The sequence below is a fragment of the Bufo bufo genome, chromosome 2, assembly GCF_905171765.1.
Source record: "Bufo bufo chromosome 2, aBufBuf1.1, whole genome shotgun sequence".
Lineage (NCBI taxonomy): Eukaryota > Metazoa > Chordata > Amphibia > Anura > Bufonidae > Bufo > Bufo bufo.
This window is the reverse complement of record NC_053390.1, coordinates 54,921,090-54,945,622: the sequence shown is the minus strand read 5'-3', so window position 1 is coordinate 54,945,622 and position 24,533 is coordinate 54,921,090. Positions and strand designations below refer to the sequence as shown.

General features: G+C 47.3%; 1 protein-coding gene across 2 annotated transcripts in view; it reads left to right on the top strand.

The window, feature by feature from the left end:
- CTIF (cap binding complex dependent translation initiation factor) overlaps positions 1–24,533 on the top strand; it is a 185,130-nt gene that overhangs the window by 103,234 nt on the left and 57,363 nt on the right. For both annotated transcript variants that reach the window (XM_040421115.1, XM_040421114.1), the window contains exon 10: positions 2,388–2,687. In XM_040421115.1, the coding sequence (XP_040277049.1) occupies positions 2,388–2,687 (300 nt within the window). The remainder of the gene's footprint in view (positions 1–2,387; positions 2,688–24,533) is intronic.

The window sequence follows — 24,533 nt, the reverse complement described above, 5'->3', positions numbered from 1 at the left end:
GCGCCGCGATCAGATAGCTCGTCAGGGCAGCGGAGGTGTGATTTATGTGTGGTTGTGTTACTTCCGTCATTTTCCAGGCTGCCTGCTACATCTTTAATTTTTTAATCCCATTTACGCTCTTCTGAAAAGTCGCCAGCAATTACCCGTAATCCAATTTGGAAGTAGAAGAAGCCGCACATTAAGGCGCCAGATGCGCGCCCTAAAACTATTAGATGTTTTAATTTTGTAGCCCTTCTTTTAATAAGCACTGTCGACCGCACAGGTTAATTGTATTGAGCGAAAGGCAGGCCGAGGACAAAATCTAGGGTGAGATGGGGGGTGGGGTGGGGGGGGGCATGGATGTAACATCTCCGAGAGTATCTAAGGGCTATTTCCATCTTATAAAGTATTTCAGTATTATAGGGCTGTTCCCATCTTATAAAGGGTTGGCATGTTGCTAGGACATGCCATCCCTTTATGATGAGTGGGTGGTCCACCCTCTGGGATCTCCACCAATCCTGTAGATGAACGGGCCAGCAATGGTTTAGCACCGCACCCCATTCTGAGCTTCAATTTTGCGGAACGGGTGAGGACCCATTCATTTCAATGAAAACACAGTGTTCCGTTAGGCAGCCCCGCAAAAAATACAGAGGATGTCCTATTCTTGTCCGCGATCGCGGACAAAAATAGACATTTTCTATACAGCGCTGGCCCTGTGCATTCTGCAAAATGCGTAACGCCCACGGCCAGTATCCGTATTTCGTGGATCCACAATTTGCGGACAGCGAAACACGGCACGGTCATGTGAAGGAACCCTTATTACTGTATTCATGAGTTGACAATAGGATGGACTTGCTTGTTAATGGGGTTGTTTGGTTTAGGAAACACAAACAGCCTGTTGATTTCAAGGAAAACTGTGCAATGCTTCATTTCTCCTGTGGTGGCGCTGCAGTGGAGTTAAACACTTGCTGCCAGGACAGTTCACCGGTGAAAGATCCCTTAAAGGTTTAGTTTTAAAATACAAAAGTTTTTACGAGGATGAATAAAGGGTGAAGGGGAGAGGGTATTCACCTTTATGTGATCGCTGATTCACAACCGGGCCAAGGGGTAGTCTACATTTTGGACAGGGTAGGAGTATAGATTGCTTTTTGCTTTAGCTTAGAGGCAGCTTGCTGAAACAGAGACCCACCACCCACCCACTGATATGTAATAACCAGACGAGCGGAGTGCTTTTCACCCCTTCCTCCAGTGCTGGGGCATGTAAAAAAAACATAGGTTGCTTTTTTTGGGGCTGGGAGGTAGCTTGCTGCTAAAGAGACCCCGCCTGTTCTGTCTGTAGTCCAGACAAGCTGCGTCCTAACCTTCACTCCTCTCCTCTTAGTGCAAGTAAATGGGCTTAGGTTGCTTTTTCTTTGGAGGGGAAGCTTGCTGCATCAGAAACCTTCCCCCACTGCTCCATCTATAGCAGGGATGCTCAGCCTGCGGCCCTCCAGCTGTTCCAAAACGCCCTGCATGCCCAAATAGCTGTAGGCTGTGCAGGCATACTGGGAGTTGTAGTTTTGCAACACCTGGAGGGCCGCAGGTTGGGCATTCCTGGTCTATAGTAATGACCAACACTCTCACCTTTCACTGTCAGCCGATCCCCAATTGTGGCAGTGGTTGAGACTTTTGTTTTTTTCACACAGATTTATAGAAATGTTTTTCTAAAGCTTGCAGGGAATGTTGCAGATTGGCCAATCGGTTATCCCCCATAGGTTTTAAGTTTCCTGTCCCTTTAAGGGTACTTTCACACTAGCGTTTTTCTTTTCCGGCATAGAGTTCCGTCCTAGGGGCTCAATACCGGAAAAGAACTGATCAGGCATATCCCCGTGCATTCTGAATGGAGAGTAATCCATTCAGGATGCATCAGGATGTCTTCAGTTCAGTCATTTTGACTGATCAGGCAAAAGAGAAAACCGTAGCATGCTACGGTTTTATCTCCGGCGAAAAAAACTGAAGACTTGCCTAAAGGCCGGATGCTGCATTTTTTCCCCATAGGAATGTATTAGTTGCCGCAATGCCGGATCCGTCCTTCCAGTCTGCGAATGCGCAGACCTTTAAAAATGAGAAAAAAATAAATACCGGATCCGTTTTGCCTGATGACACCGGAAAAACGGATCCGGTATTGCAATGCATTTTTCTGACTGATCAGGCATTTTTCAGACTGATCAGGATCCTGATCAGTCTGAAAAATGCCTGATCAGTCAGAAAAAATGACATGCGTTTGCATACAGTTTGCCTGACTAGGCAGGCAGTTCAGGCAACGGAACTGCCTGCCGGAATCAAACAACGCAAGTGTGAAAGTACCCTAATCCAATGTTCAAGTATTGGAAATGTCGCACTCATTTATCTTGTTTTATCACCGGTAGGAAGAATACGCGGTGGAGTCCACCAATCCTCAAAGGACCAAAATGGACAAACTTATAGAAATATTGAACAGTATGCGAAATAACAGCAGCGATGTGGACTGCAAGCTCACCACGTTCATGGAGGAAGCCCAGAACTCTGCCAACTCCGAGGAGATGTTAGGGGAGATTGTAAAGACTATTTATCAGAAAGCCGTGACGGACAGAAGCTTTGCGCATACCGCCGCTAAACTCTGCGACAAGATGGCTCTGTTCATGGTGGAAGGCACCAAGTTTCGGAGCCTTCTACTCAACATGCTGCAGGTAGGTCTTCAAGTGAAACGTCTACGTTTAGAGTATTGTTTGAAAAATTACATGTGATGTCCATGATGTTAGTACGTAAGTAATGTTATATGACAGTGACTGCACCAGCAGAATGGTGAGTGCAGCTCTGGAGTATAATACAGGATGTAACTAAATGATTTTCCTATTTCATGACGTAAAGTCATAGTTTTATTAAAGACACGGAGGCGAGTATTGCTTTCTCCTTCTTTACTGAACCACCAATAGCAGCAAAGAGAAAAAATTTACATACAAGGAACCATAGCAACCAAGGTCCCTCCCCACTGGCCCCTATAATAGGCCGCTCTTCCTCTGTAACTTCCTCTTTCTTTGAAAACTGATGCTGACATCCCGAACATCCCAACGATAACTCCGAACTTTAAACTGGAACGGAAAGTCCAACGGCCATGTAGCGCAATCAACTAGCCAACCTGGCTAAACTGTAGAAGACATCATCCGGTAACACGGCATCTTATAACGGAAATAACTTCATCCTGGAAAATAAAACAGACCATAGGCCTAGGTGAAACAAACATGTCAGGACAGAATGTCCGGATTCCATCTACGCAACTGACTCAACAGGTGCAAAATGACAGAAGACCATCAAAATGGCTAAATAACATGCAAACAATGGCAATGCAATAAACAATAGGACAATAAACACCTAAAACAAAATAACTTAAATGGTTAATAATACATAGAGGCAATGATACATGACCCCTGTGACAAAAAACCTGTGAGAAAAACCCTAAGGGAGGGAATAGGGCGGGCAATACTCGCCTCCGTGTCTTTAATAAAACTATGACTTTACGTCATGAAATAGGAAAATCATTTAGTTTTACAGCAAGACACGGAGGCTTCGTATTGCAAGTTCAAAGCCCGTCTATGATAGAAGAAAACAAATTAGGTGGAGGACGGAAATAGAACTCCCTGAACGTGGTAACATTGGACCAATCAGCCAGACGCATAACATCCTCCAATCTGGCCCCCGAAACCGCCAAGGCGGTGGCAGAGGCTCCACGCGCAGAATGGGCCGTGAAGACAGAAGTGTCAACACCCGCTAATGACATGACCCATTTAAGCCAGCGTGCTAACGTAGGGCTAGACACCGGTCCAAAAGGATGACGAATAGAAATGAACAACTGAGAGCTGGCCGGAGACCGATGCGCCAGCGTCCTGGACTCATATTCCTTCAGGCACGCCACGGGACATAAGACCGGAGAGGCAGGAAAACTGGGATAGGAAACGAAACGGATGCTAGTCTTGGTGCGACGCGAGATGTTAAAGGTAACCCCCACCGGGGTAAAGGAACGTGCATCATGATAAAGCGCCCTCACATCCGAAACCCTCTTGCATGAGATAAGGCAAAATAACGTCAACATTTTAGCTGACAATTGCCTAAGTGTGAGGTCAGAATTCCCGGGCCAAGAGGCCAAGAAGGTAAGGACCAGGGAGACGTCCCAGGTGCGAAATTCTAGTAGGTGTGCTACAGGTGCCGAAACGGGATCCAAGTCCCGTTCCACGCACCAGTTAGCCCAAGTTCTCCAGGCTGCCCGGTACGACTTCCTGGTGCCGGGAGCCCATGCACTGTCCAATAGCTGTCGAGCCGGCACCGAAACTCCCTCTAACGATCCAGGTGTCCGGAGATCCGGCATGCCAGCAGCCGCAGGGATCCGTCTAGTAGAAGAGGGTGTTGTAGACCCAGAGGGTTGCGGAGGAGATCCGACCGGGTCGGGAGAAGAACAGAAATCTCCACTAGAATCCTCAGCAACGAGGGGAACCATACCTGAGACCCCCAGAAAGGGATCACCAGAACCAGGTCTGCCCGCTGACGAATCACTTGCAAGAGTGTCCTCGGAATCATCGAGAATGGAGGAAACGCGTACAGGCGGGATACCGACCAATCTTGCAGGAACGCATCCACTGCTAATGCCTCCGGATCCGGACGCCAGCTGTAAAACCGGGTGAGCTGTCTGTTCAGACCAGATGCGAACAGATCGATAGACATCGGACCCCACAATTCCGCAATTGCTGAGAAGATCCGAGGATCCAACTGCCAATCGCTGCCATCCGACAGGTAGCGCGAATTCCAATCCGCCTGATTGTTGTTCAGCCCCGGTAAGTACTCCGCCTGCACCATGATGTCCCTGGACAGGCAAAAGGACCAAAAGTCTTTGGCCAAGCGAGCCAAAGTTGCCGAGCGGGTACCCCCCAAACGGTTGACATACTGAACTGCCGATATATTGTCCATCCGTAACTTGATGCACGCGCAGGCGATCCCGTTGGAGAAACTCTTCACCGCAAAAGATCCCGCAAGGAGTTCCAACGCATTGATGTGCAGAAGGGACTCCTCCGCTGACCAGGGGCCCCCCGTGGACACGCCATTGCAAAGGGCACCCCAACCCTGGAGGCTCGCATCTGATTCTATTGTCAATTCCGGCAAGAGCCCGAAGATCGCTCTGCCGTTCCACGCCTCCAGGTTGGCAATCCACCAACTCAACTCCTCTCGGGCCTCCGAGACCAGCACCACCGCGTCCGTAAAGGATGCACCGGTCCGAAGATGGGCGATCTTCAGTCGCTGGAGCGCACGGTAATGTAACGGGGCTGGAAACACCGCCTGAATGGACGATGCCAAGAGTCCGATGATGCGGGCCAGATGGCGCAATGAGAGATGGGGTATGAGGAGCGCATGTCTCAATTCTTTGTGGATCGCCCGCAACTTTGCCGTCGGCAGACTGAGGGACTCTGAGAGAGAATCCACCGTGAATCCTAAGAATTCCATCCTCTGAGCCGGGATGAGGCAAGACTTCTCTATGTTGAGGAGGAATCCGAGATTCGAAAGTAAATCCGATGTCCACTGGAGATGTTCCAGTAATCCCGCCCTGGACTCGTGCATCAGAAGGATGTCGTCCAGGTAAATGATGAGGCGGACGCCCCGAGTCCTCAACCATGACACGATTGGACGCAGCAACTTGGTGAAGCACCAAGGAGCTGAGGACAGTCCGAATGGCAGACAGGTGAACCTCCATACCTCGCCATTCCACCTGAACTGGAGCAAATCCCTGGAGCGAGTGGCCACTGGGACCGTCAGGTAGGCATCCTTCAGGTCCAGCTTCACCATCCAGTCCCCAGGAACTAGTAAGTCCCGCAGAAGGTGGATCCCTTCCATCTTGAAATGCCGGTAGCGAACTACCACATTCAGCGCGCGAAGATTGATGACTGGCCTCATCTGCCCGCCCTTCTTCTGAACGAGAAATATATTGCTGATCACAGTCCCCCGCGCAGGGGACGCTCGTTCTATTGCCCGTTTTTGTCTGAGGGAGCACAGCTCCGTGTCCACCAGAGCGCAATCTGGGTGTGACAGGGGGACAGGCGTGGGGGGAGGGAATAAGGTAGGGAGACCCCGTGAGCTCTATGTGAAATCCCCTGACCGTGGACAGCACCCACGGGTCTGAGGTGATGAGACTCCAAGCATGAAAAAAGAGTCGGAGTCTGCCCCCTACACAAGGTACCATAGAATCCCCAAGCTGGGGAAGACTTACCCAAGGGTCTGCGATGGTTGGGGTTGCCCCGGAAGGAGCGAGAACGCCACTGATTTCCTCTGGAGGCGAAGAAGGGAGACGGATTACGTTGTTCTTAGAAAGATGGACGTTGTCCACCGGCACCTCTACTCGATCCTCGGGCCTGGAAACTAGCACGGCCGGACAGGCGGCCCCTACCACTGCCGGCCCGATGAGAGACCCGTCCCTGAAATACTCTGCGCATCGAACTTTGGGCCTTGTCAAGCGCAGTAAAGGTGCCCACAAAACGGCTCATGTCCTTAATGAAGGAGTCGCCGAAAAGGAGGCCCTGGGCTTCCTTTCTCGCCTCAGTGAGCGCCAAATTAGCTAGCTTAGGGTCTATTTTAAATAAAATAGACTTGCGCCTCTCAATCGCCACTGCTGTATTGGCGTTACCGGTAAGGCATATGGCCCTCTGGGTCCAGCCCCGTAATTCCTCGGGGTCTATCAGGGATCCCTCATTCCTGGCTGACTCAGCCATCTCCAAGATCTTGGTCAGTGGACCAAGGACATCTAAGATCTTGTCCTGGCAGCTGCGGAGCGCTGAATGCAGTCCTTTTTTGGAGTTCAGACAGTTTTGGCCAGAAATTGAGCCATCTTGGGATCCACAATTGGGGTCTCGCAGACCTTATTGGGCACCAATGGCCTGGGACACTCAGCTCTGAGTTTGTTGCGTGATTCGCGGGAAAGCGAGTGACGCACCCAGTGTTCCAAATAAGCCCCCACATGAGGGGAGGGGAGCCATTCCGCCGAACGCGGGTGATGTAAAGATTCAGGGTCGAACATAGGTTCACCTGAATCATCTAGTACCGCCACAGAGTGGGTAGCATTAACAGGGGACACCACATCCTTGGCAGAAGAGGTCGCCGCAGCGGCAGCTGAGGGGCCCTGAACTGGGGGGGGGTGACCTCCTCCTCTGCCTCATAATCCATATCTGCAAATGCCTCCTCGTCTGAAGCTCTGTCAGAGTCAGACAATTCCGGTGATTGCGCTCTCGCGCATTTCCATGTCCGCGCCCGTTCTGCCTGGCGGGAAGAGGCCCTTTTCCGTGATCTAAGCACGGTCTCTGGGGTGGCAAGATGCGCACCAGTCAAAACCTCCTCAGTAATAGGAGGGTCATTGGAGGTAGGCTGCGGTGTGGCAATGGGGTCCTGCACAGGTACATTGGACGGACAGAGCCTGAGTAATGGTTTGTGAAAGTATGAATGACATGGAGCCCATGGCTGCCATAATCGCATCCGATACAGAGCGCTGCAGGGCCAGCGCCTGTGCATCCACATGAGTGGAGATGGATCCCTCAGGGGGGGAGGGGGGCCTACTGGCAGCATGAGGGGAAGTGGGTACAGACATATCAGCAATCTGGCCTAGCTAAGGTGCAAAACCGTATAAATAAGCAACTCACTGAGCAGGGCAAAGATCTATGGGAGAAGCGCTGGACGCTAGCTGGCAGAGGGAGCAGGAGCCGCCGACCGTGCTGTGTGCAGGAAGCGAATGACCGGAAGGGACAGGAGACGCTGAAGCTCCGCCCCCCCAGAAGCCCGCGAATCGCGGCCGCCAACCGCAAGATGGCCGCCGAGATCTCGCGGCCCCACTGATCAGGAAGTGCCAGAGACGGCGCGGCAGCCAGTAGGGGCGGAGGACCCGCCCACCGAACACCGGGAACCGCACTAACCAACAGGTAGGACCATCTGGGCCCAAAATAAGTGGATTGTGGTAGCGAACTCTCCCTGGATAAGGGAGAAGGGAAATGAAGGGGGGAGACGCGGGGAAGCGGCAATGAAAGCAATCAAGCGCAGTGATAAGCGCAGGGAACCTAAACTATCAGCCCCAGCAATCGGTAGAACGCATAAAGGAAAGGGAGCGCTGCAAGCAAGCAAGCAGGGTTAGTCACCCTGGGAAAACAGCGCAATATACACCAAACATCAATGACACATGCATAGAAGAAGATGTACTTAACTTGGTGGCAGCAGCAAAGAAAGAGGAAGTTACAGAGGAAGAGCGGCCTATTATAGGGGCCAGTGGGGAGGGACCTTGGTTGCTATGGTTCCTTGTATGTAAATTTTTTCTCTTTGCTGCTATTGGTGGTTCAGTAAAGAAGGAGAAAGCAATACGAAGCCTCCGTGTCTTGCTGTAAAACTCAGGATCAGTACAGGATAAGTAATGTAATTTATGTACACAGTGACTCCACCAGCAGAATAGTGAGTGCAGCTCTGGAGTATAATACAGGATGTAACTCAGGATCAGTACAGGATAAGTAATGTAATGTATGTATACAGTGACTCCACCAGCAGAATGGTGAGTGCAGCTCTGGAGTATAATACAGGATGTAACTCAGGATCAGTACAGGATAAGTAATGTAATGTATGTATACAGTGACTCCACCAGCAGAATAGTGAGTGCAGCTCTGGAGTATAATACAGGATGTAACTCGGGATCAGTACAGGATAAGTAATGTAATGTATGATGTATACAGTGACTCCACCAGCAGAATGGTGAGTGCAGCTCTGGAGTATAATACAGGATTGGCAAGATATAAATGATATGTATTTACAAAGTGACTCAACTGTTTATGTTAATAATTTTATCTATGGCTAAAGATGCACAAATTGATTCAAAAATTTGGAAATTTTGCCTTGAATTTTTTTGCCTTGAACATTTCTGATTCTACTGAATTTTGGGTGATTTCAGTTTGGGAGAATTGAGGAGAGAGAGACTTTTCCCGGCAATAACAGCACTTTAGGTAGAATTTAAATGGATCCAAATGGAATCACATGGATGATCCATCGCAAATTGGACCCGAAACAAAATTAAGAAATTCACTTATTTCTATTTTTGACCCATCAGATGAAAAGATGGTTTTGGAAGGTCCTGCTGCTGGGACATCAAATGGTCACCTGTTATTATCAAGGGGGCAATTTGTTAAAAAGGTCCTTAATATCGGGGCTTGCATACCCTCGGGTGATCTTGCTAATGGCTCTGTGATTTAGTAAAAAGAGAGGGATGAAGTCTCAATAGAATGACCCCCTTCTCCTCTTTTAGGGCTTTTTCACACATGCTTGATAATGCTCTGCGCCTCTCTGTGACCTTTTTGCTACAAAATCACGGTGACAACTTTATCTCACCGTGATTTTGTAGTAAAAAGATCACAGAGAGGCACGGAGCACTATCAATCATGTTAATGCTTCGTGTCTCTGCTGTCCGTAACGGGGCTTGGCTCTCTTTCACGCAGCGGATTACCCGCACGGGATCCGCTCGTGTGAATGAGCCCTTACCTTCCAGTGCTTGATTAGGATATTGTGGACAGCCCCTTTAAGGATGCTCCAGTCTGCTATGTAAGGTCTTTGGGCAAATGTCATTTCACATTGTGCATTGAGCAAATAAAGAAATCACGTAAACGCTCGCACTTGACCCATTACTGACAATCACAAAAGGGGACTGACGACAGGAGGGACGGCAGCAAAGCCATTTAAATGGAAATAGCAGCCGCTTGTCTCGCTGAACGAGTCCTCAATTCCCTCATAAATAACGCTCTCCGCCGACAGACGTGCTCTGAGGCTTTCAACACCCTTTTTTTTTTTTTTTCTCTCAATTCTTAGCCTTGCGCTGGCTCCTACATCAATCGTTTCTAGGTCTGCAGCCCACGCACACGCGTGGGAGGAATACGCGGTGACGGTCGTCTGCCGGGGAGTTAGGATAAAATGTGTCACATGACGGCGCTCGCTGTCATTCAGCATGAACGTGTGTAGGATGACAGATCGCTGCCACATTTAGACGTGCGCCGGCTGTGTCACATTTATATCAAAAGCTAAAAGGGTATCATTAGTCATATCAGGGTCCAAAGGCGACGACGTACATGACGGCTGCAATGTCTTCCTCGCCTGTCGACCTCTGTGGCCTTTGTCGCTGTGGCTTTCACTAGAGACGGACCACTATGTAAGTCCGAAATGTCTAACGAAAAGTTCTGCAACTTCTTAATATATTTTGTGTTTGTGTTTCACCGTTTTAAAGTTTTTTTTTTTTTGTTTTTTTTCCAAGAAGAATCCAAAGAAGAGCTGACAGCCGGGAACATTGTAATTTAAAATTCTCACCTACGCAATCCCCCGCCATTCCACCGCAGCTGCTGCTGTGTTTCTGACAGTCTTTGTTTCTAATGCTGCAGCCATGATGTGTCTGACTACTTCCCATGACTGCTGAAGCCAATCTCTGGCCACAGCAGTCAGGTGGGCTAGTTGGGTACGTTATGCATGCAGCAATCACATATCTACCACACCTGACCAGTAAGACCAGGGGTTGGCTGCAGCAGTTACATAGCGTCCTGCAGCACTGGACACCAACAACAGCTGCATTGGAATGGCAAGGGTTTGGGCAGGTGACCATTCTATATATACAGTATATATTTATTTATTTTTTATTTATTTTTTATTTATATAACGTTCACATTTTTTGGGGCTTGCAAACCCCCTTAAATTCATTCGCAGATGATGCAGACATGTGTCTTCTGGCTGCATTGTGGCCACTACTTGGGAAACCACCCTAAGGGCTCATTCAGACGGCCGTATGCTGTCCGCAAAAATGCGGATCCGTTTTTTTGCGGATTAGATACTGACCCATTGACTTCTATGGGGCCCTTTTCCATTCCACGGCTCCGCAAAACAAATGAAACATGTCCTATACTGTCAGTGAAAATCAGGACGTGGCCCCATTGAAGTCTATGGGTCTGCAAAAATACTGAATGCTATCCGTTTTTTGTTTTTTTTGCGGACATGCAGAACTGTCCGCAAAAAAAAAAACGGATCTGCATTTTTGCAGACAGCATACGGCCGTCTGAATGAGCCCTAAAGATAATTTTACACAAGTGAGTTTTCCAGATGCGTTCCGTTTTGCGAATGGACAACATCAGGACTGAATCCTGACCAGTTCATCTCAATGGGTCTGTGCACATGAGCATTTATCACGGATTATCTCTGCGTGCAGGAGAAATCGCAGCTTGTTCTATATTGTTGTTTTTTACGCAGCCTTGGCGCCATCGAAATCAATGGGGCTGCGTGAAAAACTATAGATATCCGGATGCAATGCGTTTTTTACTGATGGTTGCTAGGAGATATGGATTATTCTTCAGTTTTTCTTCATTCCCGTGTAAAATAGAGGCAGTCCTGACACACTGAACTCCATCACAGTCAAAACTGATTCAACTTGCATAAAAACCATGTTTTTCACTGAACAGACCCCGACACATTCTGTAAAAGAGGCCTAAAGGTAGAGACACGGTGCATAATATTTGTGGATTTGTGTGCGGAAAATCCGCAATGTGATGTATTACCAACTATGTAGATGAGATTTTCAAAATCGAATGCACAGTAGTGTGAAAAAAAAAAAAGCTGTATAGTGTTATTAACCTGAAAAATCACTGTTTTTGGTAGAAGTGATATTTCTGCATAGCAAATAATTTGCATGTAAGTGTAGTAGAGTAATAGAAAAAAACAGACCCAACAATCAGGAAATGCATCCCGCTCAACCTGTGTAATTGAATCATTAAAGGGCTTCTGTCACCCCCAAAACTCATTTTTCATTTTTGGGCATATTAAAATCCTTATTGTACGACTATTCCCTATATAGGGCTCTTACCGTGTTCTGTGGCTTTGTTTCATTAAAAATCGAGCTTTTAAAATATGCAAATGACTTCACTACCAGCAAGTAGGGCGTCTACTTGCTGGTAGCCGCCGCATCCTCCTTTTAAAAAACCGCCCCCTCCTCCAGTTGATTGACAGGGCCAGCGAGCGCTCTCCTCCTCCGGCTGGCCCTGTCACCAATTCAAATCCCGCGCCTGCGCCTTACGTGTCTTCATTCGGCGCAGGCGCTCTGAGAGAAGGACGCTCTCTTCCTCAGCACTCCCTCAGTGCGCCTGCGCCAATGACGTCACCTCTAAACCCGAAAGAGAAGACGTCATCGGCGCAGGCGCACTGAGGAAGTGAGCTTCCTTCTCTCAGAGCGCCTGCGCCGAATGAAGACACGTAAGGAACAGGCGCAGGATTTGAAATGCTGACAGGGCCAGCCGGAGGAGGAGAGCGCTCGCTGGCCCTGTCAATCAACTGGAGGAGGGGGCGGTTTTTTAAAAGGAGGATGCGGCGGCTACCAGCAAGTAGACGCCCTACTTGCTGGTAGTGAAGTCATTTGCATATTTTAAAAGCTCGATTTTTTTAATGAAACTAAGCCACAGAACAAGGTAAGAGCCCTATATAGGGAATAGTCGTACAATAAGGATTTTAATATGCCCAAAAATGAAAAAGAGTTTTGGGGGGTGACAGAAGCCCTTTAATTGAAATGGGTGTGCTTAAAATCATAGCAGTGATCAGTGAGGAGATAAATTGGTGAAGTCATTCATTCTGTGGAATAAGGTAGGAGGGCGGCAGATGTTGGGCTTATTGGTTATAGTGCATTTCCTTTGGAAATAGATTGTTCCAGACATTGTTCCGATGAAGAAGATACTTTGATTATAAAGTTGACTGGAGAAAGAAAAACATATACAGTGGCGGAAATAATTATTTGACCCCTCACTGATTTTGTAAGTTTGTCCAATGACAAAGAAATGAAAAGTCTCAGAACAGTATCATTTCAATGGTAGGTTTATTGTAACAGTGGCAGATAGCACATCAAAAGGAAAATCGAAAAAATAACTTTAAATAAAAGATAGCAACTGATTTGCATTTCATTGAGTGAAATAAGTATTTGAACCCTCTAACAAAAAAAGACTTAATACTTGGTGGAAAAACCCTTGTTTGCAAGCACAGAGGTCAAACGTTTCTTGTAATTGATGACCAAGTTTGCGCACATTTTAGGAGGAATGTTGGTCCACTCCTCTTTGCAGATCATCTCTAAATCCCTAAGGTTTCGAGGCTGTCTCTGTGCAACTCTGAGCTTGAGCTCCCTCCATAGGTTTTCGATTGGATTAAGGTCCGGAGACTGACTAGGCCACTCCATGACCTTAATGTGCTTCTTCTTGAGCCACTCCTTTGTTGCCTTTGCTGTATGTTTTGGGTCATTGTCGTGCTGGAACACCCATCCACGACCCATTTTCAGTTTCCTGGCAGAGGGAAGGAGGTTGTCGCTCAGGATTTCACGATACATGGCTCCGTCCATTTTCCTGTTTATGCGAATAAGTTGTCCTGTGCCCTTAGCAGAAAAACACCCCCAAAGCAAAATGTTTCCACCCCCATGCTTGACGGTGGGGACGGTGTTTTGGGGGTCATAGGCAGCATTTTTCTTCCTCCAAACACAGCGAGTTGAGTTAATGCCAAAGAGCTCTATTTTGGTCTCATCAGACCACAGCACCTTCTCCCAGTCACTCTCTGAATCATTCAGGTGTTCATTGGCAAACTTCAGACGGGCCTGCACATGTGCCTTCCTGAGCAGGGGGACCTTGCGAGCCCTGCAGGATTTTAATCCATTGCGGTGTAATGTGTTTCCAATGGTTTTCTTGGTGACTGTGGTCCCTGCTAATTTGAGGTCATTAACTAACTCCTCCCGTGTAGTTCTAGGATGCTTTTTCACCTTTCTCAGAACCATTGACACCCCACGAGGTGAGGTCTTGCGTGGAGCCCCAGAGCGAGGTCGATTGATGGTCATTTTGTGCTCCTTCCATTTTCGAACAATCGCACCAACAGTTGTCACCTTCTCTCCCAGCTTCTTGCTAATGGTTTTGTAGCCCATTCCAGCCTTGTGCAGGTCTACAATTTTGTCTCTGACATCCTTGGACAGCTCTTTGGTCTTTCCCATGTTGGAGAGTTTGGAGTCTGCTTGATTGATTGATTCTGTGGACAGGTGTCTTTTATACAGGTGACTAGTTAAGACAGGTGTCCTTAATGAGGGTGACTAATTGAGTAGAAGTGTCTAACCACTCTGTGGGAGCCAGAAATCTTAATGGTTGGTAGGGGTTCAAATACTTATTTCACTCAATGAAATGCAAATCAGTTGCTATCTTTTATTTAAAGTTATTTTTTCGATTTTCCTTTTGATGTGCTATCTGCCACTGTTACAATAAACCTACCATTGAAATGATACTGTTCTGAGACTTTTCATTTCTTTGTCATTGGACAAACTTACAAAATCAGTGAGGGGTCAAATAATTATTTCCGCCACTGTATAGAGAAGGGCAGCAAATTCTAAGGCTCAGCTAAAATCTCTCAAATGCCTTGAAATGACAACCAAAACCTGAAAATGATGCTAAACGAAATGTTCGAATGGACCAAAATGTCAAAGGCTTTAGCTAATGATGACCTCCAGAAAGATCAAAGAAGAAGTTACCAGTCAGTACTGGTAAAATCAGAAGACAATGAAGTGAAGCCAAGTTACCAACAAAGTCCTGGTGTTGAAGACATGTCATGAATAGGTTAAAAATTTCCAAGGGTCACATTAACTGCCATAAAAAGTGTTCTTTTGGGGTCTAATGGCCGCAAACAGTATACCAGACGAACCCCAGGCACCTCAGTACACTGTGAAGACCGCAAAGCATGGTGGTCCATGAATCATATTAGTGTCTCGTACCATGGTGTTGGGTCTGTTTATCGCATACGAGGGATCAGGGATCAGTCTGAATAGATCAGAATACTTGAGGAGATCATGTTGCTAAAGAAAAAATGTCCTTGAAATGTGTGTGTTTTTAACACAACATTAAACTACACCAATAAGCAAACAACATCTTGGTTACAGACCATAAGGATTGAGGTAATGGAGTGGCCAGCCCAACCCCTCGTCCTCTGTCCCATAGAGAACTTGTTTATGGGCAAAATCCAAAAATGCATAAGCACCGTGGAATGTCATCCAGTCATCCTGGACTGGAATACCTGTTCAGAGGGGCCAGAAGTTGGTTGACTCTATTCAATTGTAATTTTGCGGAACGGATGCTGACCCATTCATTTCCACGGAGCCGCAAAAGATTCGGACAGCACACAGTGTGCTGTCCACATCCGCATGTCTGTTCCTTGGCCCCAGAAAAAAAAGACAGAACATGTCCCATTCTCGTCCGCAATTTTGGACATGAATAGGCATTTCTATGATACGGCTGGCTATTCCGTTCTGCTAAATGGGGAACGCACACGGCCGGTATCCATGTTTTGCGGCCTGCAAAAACGGATACGGTTGTCTGAATGAGCTCTTAATAAGAGAAGCTTACCTGTACTCCGGTTCATTGGTTATATTATTTTTAAAGGAACTACATTGTCTTTCCTTTGGAAGAAAGAAAAGTGAAATAATAAGGTGTCACAGCCCCTCCCAATGTTACATCATTGAACCCTCATTTTAAGGAATCTTCACGCAAAACTGCTACTGTCTTGTGTTGTGCAGGTTCTGAGGTGACGGGGCATGACACCAAAAAGCATGTCTGTGTCATGCTCCGCCTCCTCAGGACCTGCACAAGACAGAGTATCCGTTTTGCTTTCTTCTCTCTTAAACACATGCATACTCCGGCGAACCGAGCGTGCATGTGGGCATCTGGAGCGATGGGTACCAGCTAAGCGACAGCAGTTGAAGGCGCAGTCATACCCTTTAGCTAAACGACCTCTGCGCACATACAAGTGTTCACAGTTAAACAAATAAATGCACTTTTTCCAAATTTTGCAAAAGTTTAGAAAAGAAACACGTATTGTGTCAGGTTTGAATACTTTTGCAACGCACTGTAAATGGCAGTGCTAAAGTATCTGCACCTTCAGGGCCATTGGCTCAGAGCGCACATATATAGCATATCTTATAGTCTGGAGAGTAGTTTTCGATAGAGAGACTGTGTCGCATGCCTTTTGATGGATGCCCCCTTTTTCAGGCTGTACCCCACATTCATTTGATTTGTCAAATATTTAATTTCCTGCAGCCAGGAAGTGGTTAACAGCGAGCGAGGAGAAATATTTGAAGTGCAGCCGTCTCTGGCCGTGCCGTTCACATCCTGAATCGCCTCCTAATTCTATATTCTGTGTGTACCAGTGGGGATGTGTGTTTATTGCTGCGGAGTCTCCTGAGGAATGTCATAGCTGGAGAGAGGAAATCCGCCCAGTGTGCCTGCGAGCCAGCGAGCGCTCTGTGCTTACCGCCACTGGGAACCCGAGCACAGCGCTCTATCTTTCTCCATGGCTTCTTCCCTGGGAGAATTGAGGCAAAGCCGAATGAATTATACATAATGAGCAAATGTGTGTATGCATAGTATATAGCGCACATGTAAACACCCTGAATAATTCATCCATATCTAGACAGAGCCGGGCATCAGGAACTGTGCAGGTGATGGACGGACGGAGGGATGGGAGAGGAATGGATGAAGATGAAAGTGAGAGAGAGATCTTAGATTTAGAGATGGGGATGGCTAGAGAGGTGGCTATAAGAGGATTGGACACGTGGGATTGATAGATATGAAATAGAGTGGTGGATATGAGAGTGAGAGAGAGGTGAAAGAGAAACGTGAGAGATTTGAGAGAGAGGTTGAAAGATATGAAAGAGAGAGGAGCGAGATCTGAACTGGAGCGAGATCTGAACTGGAGCGAGATCTGAACTGGAGCGAGAGATACGAGAGAGGGGAGAGAGATCTGAACTGGAGCGAGATCTGAACTGGAGCGAGAGATACGAGAGAGGGGAGAGAGATCTGAACTGGAGCGAGAGAGGGGAGAAAGATCTGAACTGGAGAGAGATCTGAAAGAGAGAGGTCAGATCTTAGAGAGGGATCAGAGAGAGATATGTCCTGACACAGATTGCGTGTTTTTTTTATGTGGGGGGACGGGTCCTTCAAACAGCACCTCATATCTTAGCTTCCTAGACCCTCCTGAATGTGATATAAACAGGGATTTAGCCTTCAAATAGGACCTGTCATCTCTCCTGGCTTGTCTGTTTTAATAATTACTTGTATTCACCTTGGAGCATATTTTGTACCATTTGATCATTTCTCTATTATTCCTTCTGGAAATGTATAAATAAATTGACAAATGGGTGCTACCATTCTCCTTGTCAATAATGTGTGTCACAATCTGACGTTGGCAGCACTGATTGGACAGCGCCGGATTTTGCGGGGAGACATCTGATTGACAAGACCAATGGTAGCATCCAGTTGTCAGTTTATTCATACTTTTCCAGGAGGAATAAAAGAGGAAGAGAAGCTCCAGAATGTCATGGTAATGCAAGAATTTACTAAAGCAGGCACATCAGTAGAGCAGACGGATCCTCTTTAAAGTTGAGGCGGAGGGAGTTGGTGACCGCCATGAATCAGACTAAGCCCGGGCTGGAATAAGTTCTCTGGCGACTGAGATTTCAGTACGCAGTTGAACTTCAGGCCATAACTTTTTGACACTTAACACGTTTCTCCGCCATATTTACAGAAAAAATATTATGTTCCCTTTCACACACGTCCTCCACCCAAAGAAAATATTAAAAGCGAGAATCGTGTTCTCAAAAATAAACATGAAGCAGTCAGAAAAAAAAGAAAAGAAATTGGGAGTGCGTCTCAAGCTCATAACTTATGTCGCAGAAATCAGGAGATGTGACGTCCCGTAAATTTAAGGGGAATTAGGAATTTACTGTAAAATAACTCCCCCCTTCCCCCACCAAAAAAAACAAAACAGGAAGCTATGTTCTCATAAAAATGATGTCAGATCCTTTCCAGGAGGTTCCATAAACTGCAGCCATAGGCGCACAATCCCTTGTGGATCTTAAAAAGCACTGGTTAAAAATTATGTCTGTTGGACTGGAGGCGGCAGATTAGATACATGGCTGGGAAGTGGATACCTGGCTGGGTGTTGGATGGATAGCTGGGTATTTGGTACGTGGCAGGGTATTGCATAGGGGGCTGGATATAATTTGGCGGATGGGATAGGCAGCAGGGTATTGGATACATGCCTGGGTAATGGACAGATGCTGGGTATTTGAGGGTTGAATACTATCTATATAGATTGATAAATCAATATTAGAATGATAGATAAAGGCTATGGACATCTGCAGAGACATTTTTTATTGATTTACATGTACTTTGGGCTAAAAAAAAATATATATATATTTATTGTAATAGTGTTGCTCTATATGTTTCACAATGTATAGCAGCTGCAGAAAGCTATTCTGTGATAAGTCAGCCGAGAAGATTTTTCAGGATGGCAGAAAGGAGCTGAAGAGCCGTCAGACAATGGAAGCTGCAGAAGCCAAACTGTGCAGAACTTTCATTAAATTCTTTTGCAAAAATGCTTTTCAGCCAAAAAATAAAAAATCCATGCATTAACTCAGATTCAGACAATTCATTTTATCTGTCTGGTCAAATGGAATGGTTTATGACTGCAGAATACACAGGGTTAAACTGTTGTCTATAGCCATGGAGCTGGAGACAGAAAACGAAAGGAGATTTGTACTGAATACTATTAGCAACATATCAATGAAAGATGCAAGGGCAGGTTAGAGTACCACTAAGGCCTTTCTGTTTAAGGGCATGTATATTTTCTGTGGATTTGTATTTTACCATGCCACGGAATCGAGCACGGATTAGCCCCATTCAGTGGGGCTTCTCCAACTGCAGCTACCCAACCGCGTTTTTTTCTTCAATTTTGCATTAAGAAGTAACATGGCACTCCTTGATGCAGATTTCAGATCTGTACATAAGAAATTGGACACAATGAGATGCAGATTTGTCCCCGATTTCTGCTCGGAATACCCTTTGAAATTCGCAAAAAAATTTTGTCTGTGTGAACTTACCCTAAGGACAAAATTTAAGTAAATTGTTCACTTTTGTGTATTTTATTTTAAAAAGGTAAAAATTTGTAGCAAAACTGTACTTGTCATTTATTGGTAGCATCTCTGGTGGTCTAGAGTGGTGAATAGGTTCATTCTAAAGGACCTGATGGCCTAGGGTGGTGAATGGCTTCAGTCTAATGACCCGGGTGGTCTAGGATGGTGATTGGGTTCATTCTAATAACCCTGATGGTTTAGGCTAGTGAATGGCTTCGTTTTAATAGTGGTCTAGGATGGTGCATGGGTTCATTCTAATGGTGGTCTAGGATGGTGCATGGGTTCATTCTAATATCGATGGTCTAGGGTAGTGAAGGGCTTAATGCTAATGCTAAAATATTTAGTATTAATATTCCTGGTGGAAAAGAGTAGTGAAGCCAATATCTCTGGTGGGCTAGAGCATTGAAGGGGCAACACTCTGCTCATCCCCTAGGAAAGCGGTCCGCTACATTCCTTGATATGGAAAGCCCAACCAAGTAGACACTGAGGAGGGCACAGAGAATAAGGACTTGGGACACGTAACTGTGCGCTATCCATTATCTCTGGCTGAATAGCACGACTGCTAAGCATGGCGCCATTGAAACGACAATAAAAATAAGTGTCTTATCACTGGTGCTTGTGGCCTAAGTGTGCCAGCTGTATACCCACTGCTAATCAGTTACTGATGGCTGACATTTATGCCTTGGATGACATAGACGGGTGAAATCCTTGTTCTCTTTTTAGAAGAGAGTTGTCTCCACGCAGAGTATGCATAGCGAAGTATTATTAGAGGGAACATCACAGCGCCTGTAATTGCACACTGCTTTCCCTGGCGACCGTTTCCAGCAACAGCTTAAACATAAGGATATGCGTCTTGCACCTCTCCCAGGCTGGCACGTCTGAAAATGGACTCACGGATCCGGTCACCCCGGGCAGAAGCCGCACCACACCTTTTTATACAGACCCTAAATATATATTGTAACCTCGCCTCTACTTGGGAGGATTAATGGAGTATTAGTTGGGACGGAATTAATCACCATAACAAGTAAACAATGAAATGCCAATGTACGATAGAGATGGGCAGCTCTGGCATCGGCTTACCCGCCTACAGAAAACATTGCCGCCATTTTTTATTTTAATTTACAGAAGACTACACAGTAGGATTAGTGGGGGCATGTATGAAAGTGTTAGGGTTATGAGCGGTTGGTGCCACGTTTTTCAATGTTTCGGCCTCTCTTTTTTTATTTTCTCCTATGTGGTTCCTACCTTTTTTGCACTAGAATTTGCATGCCCAAAATCATCCTCTATCAATGTTAATTATACCTACTAGATTTCTAAGCTGGCCAATTTCAAAAGAACATCCATTTGATGCAATGATGGATCATAAAAGGGACATTTGAGGGGATATGGCCCTGGGTCCGATGTCCCTGTGGGGCCCAAAGCCACCCAAAACACCCTTGACAAGAAAGGAGGGTGTCCTATTTCTCCAACCTCCCTCCCTCACACTAGGAGTGTCGCTGAATGTGAGCAGACAGCCTGGACCACTGCTGCTTCATTTGACTTGCGGTGTTGGATGCCTGTAGGAGAAAGGACCTGTGATGTCATTGCCATGTGATGTAACATATGGATGTTATTGATCACATGGTGATGGTGTCATCACAGATCCTTTCTCCTTCCAGCGTCCCGGAGGAGTTTTGTTGCAGGAGGTTTGGGGTAGTTTTATGTGGAGATTACCTCAGGATAAGGTGACAGATGGTGTTATATTCTGCATACTCGGGGGTGTTATACTATATACTGCATACTGTGGGGTGTTATATACTGCATACTGTGGGGTGTTATACTATATACTGCATACTGTGGGGTGTTATATACTGCATACTGTGGGGTGTTATACTGCATACTGTGGGGTGTTATATTTTGTACTGCATCCTGTGGGGTGTTATACTATATACTGCATACTGTGGGATGTTATATACTGCATACTCGGGGGTGTTATACTATATACTGCATACTGTGGGATGTTATATACTGCATACTGTGGGGTGTTATACTATATACTGCATACTGTGGGGTGTTATACTATATACTGCATACTGTGGGGTGTTATACTATATACTGCATACTGTGGGGTGTTATACTATATACTGCATACTGTGGGGTGTTATACTATATACTGCATACTGTGGGGTGTTATACTATATACTGCATACTGTGGGGTGTTATACTATATACTGCATCCTGTGGGGTGTTATATACTGCATACTGTGGGGTGTTATACTATATTCTGCATACTGTGGGATGTTATATACTGCATACTGTGGGGTGTTATACTATATACTGTATACTGTGGGGTTCGCCGCACAGACTGCTTTCCGGAGCTCGGGGTTGCTCCTGCCGTCTGCAAAGCCATCACGTGTTGTAGCAGCAGCTGGTTTGTTTCTTGCTGCTGCCTGTTAGCCTTCCGCTGTTGCAGATTTGTTTCTTGCTGTTGTTTGTTAGCCTCCACGAGGGCGTTCATTACCGCCTCCATTTTGTCAAGGGTCACGGTTTGAAATTTCGCGGGTTTAATGCAAGACATACAACCGTGCCCGGTGGGAAAAAAAAAAACAACAACAACAATATTTCGGCGCTTACGTCTGCCTCTCTGCGTTTGCCACGTATCCTCCACCAATTGTGGGGATTCGCTCCGGTAGTTTGGATAAGCGGGCGCAGTACAGAGGTAAAATACAAGTTCGTAATTCAAACTTCAGTGTTTATTCACACATGGTGCCAAAAACAAAACGTCACTTTTGCAGTGTTGCAGGGCCGGTTCTAGGCGAAATGGGGCCCTGGGGCGGAAAATAATAAGGCCCCCCCCCCACATGACACTTGCTGACTTTAACATCCCGTATTGTAAACAAATGCAAGTGGCAAAGCAACATGTACAAGTACTTTTGTGTGGCACAGTGTAGCGGTATACTGTACTTTGTGTGGCACAGTGTAGCGGTATACTGTACTTTGTGTGGCACAGTGTATGCTATATGTGTATAACATAAACATATTTCACATGAAAACTTACAATTACTTGGCTAGACCCTTGGGGATCTCGGACACGGGTAGTACCAGTAACTGCCCCCCCCCCCCGCCAAATGCACATTACTCCAGTCCAACTGACTCCAAACAGAACCAGGGCCGCAGGCCGGGCTAGTAGTACACTGGGACGGCCCACACGGGTGAGATGGTGCTGGACAAAGTAGGTCAGTGAGTGGGAAACACTGGGAATGGATGGATGGATCATGGATTCATTAACAACAGCAAAACAAGGCTACTTTCACTCTTGCGGCAGGACGGATCCGGCAGGCTGGTCTCCCTGTCGGATCCGTCCTTCCGCTGTTTCGCCGCTCCGTCCCTATTGACTTTAATGGGGACGGGGGCTGAGCTCCAGCGCAGCACGGCGGGGCTTTTTAGTGCGGCGGCTTTCGCCGTGCACCGCCGTGCTGCGCAGGAGCTCAGCCCCCGTCCCATTATAGTCAATGGGGACGGAGCGGCGGTCCGGCGAAACAGCGGAAGGACGGATCAGACAGGGAGACCAGCCTGCCGGATCCGTCCTGCCGCAAGTGTGAAAGTACCCTAACCAATGAATTATGAACCTACCAGACTGGAACTTGGCTGGGGGCGGCGGGCCTTCCCTGGCGCTGCTGTCACACTGGCTGACAAATGCCAATGGTATCCAACAATCAAGATTCTCTGCTCTGGGTGAGGGGGCGGAGCCTGTGGCAGAAGTGCCTGCCTGTGTCGTGCATGCCGCTGCTGGCTGCTCCAGACAGTCTTGAATCTCTTAAAGAGACAGAAGCAGCGGCAGCGCAGGCACAGTCAGCGGCCACCTGCGCCCGGCGAGGGGCCCCTCCAGACCACACTTGACTGCAGAGTTAGTGAGAGACACTCCAGTCGACCAGCCGCGGCCGCCTGCGCCCAGCGAGGGGCCCCTCCACACCTGACAGCAGTCTGCAGAAGCCGCCCTGGCCCGCCCAGTGAGTAAGTTAGTTTAGTTTATTAATTAGATTACTGCCGGCTGCCCGCAGAGTCCAGCACTGTCTGATGACTCACAACAATGACATGATTATTTATGAGACGAGTGTAGTGTCAGTGACAGTGTGTGACAAGTCACAAGTACTGTCTGACAATAAGATAATTGTAAGGCCGGCGCTAGGGGCCCGGGGTGGGGGCCCCCTAAGGAGCGGGGGCCCGGGGGCAATTGCCCCCCTTGCCTCTATGGTAGCGCCGGCCCTGCAGTGTTGGTGTTACTTCACACCCAATGGCAAGTTAATATAACAAAAAGCCACCTTGGTGGCAGTTCTTCCTCAGAAAGTCTAAATACAGGCTTTAGGCGGCCTATTCCCCTGACACACGGACATGGCTTCTGAGCCCAGCTGCCTATTTAAGGACAGTCAGGTGCTGCCAAAACCCAGACCGACACTTAAAATCCGGTTTGGTATTTGACCTCACCTGGCTGTAAATCAGCCCAGCAGCACATGCTGGGAGGAAAATACCTGTTTTCCCAGACCAAACCTCTCACTGTGTCACATACCCCCCCCCCCCCCCCTTCCCCCCTCCCCCTTTGTTCAACCCTGAGGGGGTGAATACATGCCAGACTGTACCCGGGACAGGGCATCCACGTTTCCCTGTAACTGGCCTGCCCTGTGTTCCACCAAAAACTAAAAGTTTTGTAGGGAGAGAAACCTTCGGGTGACCCGGGCATTTCTGTCCTTTGCCTGGCTCATCCACTTGAGATGGTCAGTCACCAGGCAGAATTTTCTTCCCAATAAATAATAGCAGAGAGACTCGAGTGCCCACTTGATAGCCAGGCACTCTCTCTCCACTATACTATACCGGCTCTTGGCTGGGGTGAGCTTACGGCTGAGAAAGACAACGGGATGCTCCTCCCCGTTGACTTCCTGAAACAGTACAGCACCGAGGCCTACTTCAGAGGCATCCGTCTGTACTATAAACTCCCTTTTGAAGTCGGGCGTCGCCAAAACCGGGGACCCGCACAGAGCCGACTTCAAAGCGGAGAAAGCCTCTTCCGTCCGATCATCCCATCGAACCATCATTGACTTGTGTTCCTTCAAGAGCCCTGTCAATGGCGCGGCCACCGTAGCAAAGTGGGGGACAAACCTCATGTAATAGCCCGCCATTCCCAGGAATAACTTTTCTTGCCTAGTGGTGACAGGTCGGGGTCAATTTCGTATTGCCTCTATTTTGTTCATTTGGGGTTTGATGACTCCGCGCCCAATGACATACCTCAGGTACTTAGTCTCCTCTAACCCTATCGCACATTTTTTTGGGTTAGCGCTTAGTCCCGCCTTCCGAAGGGAGTCCACTACAGCCTGCACTTTGGGTAGGTGACTTTCCCAGTCGGTACTGTGGATGACAATATTGTCCAGGTAACCCGAAGTGTACCGACGATGTGGATGCAGCACAATGTCCATAAGCCACTGAAAAGTGGCGGGGGCACCATGCAGACCAAAGGGTAGCACCTTGTACTGATACAGCCCCTCAGTTGTGATGAAGGCAG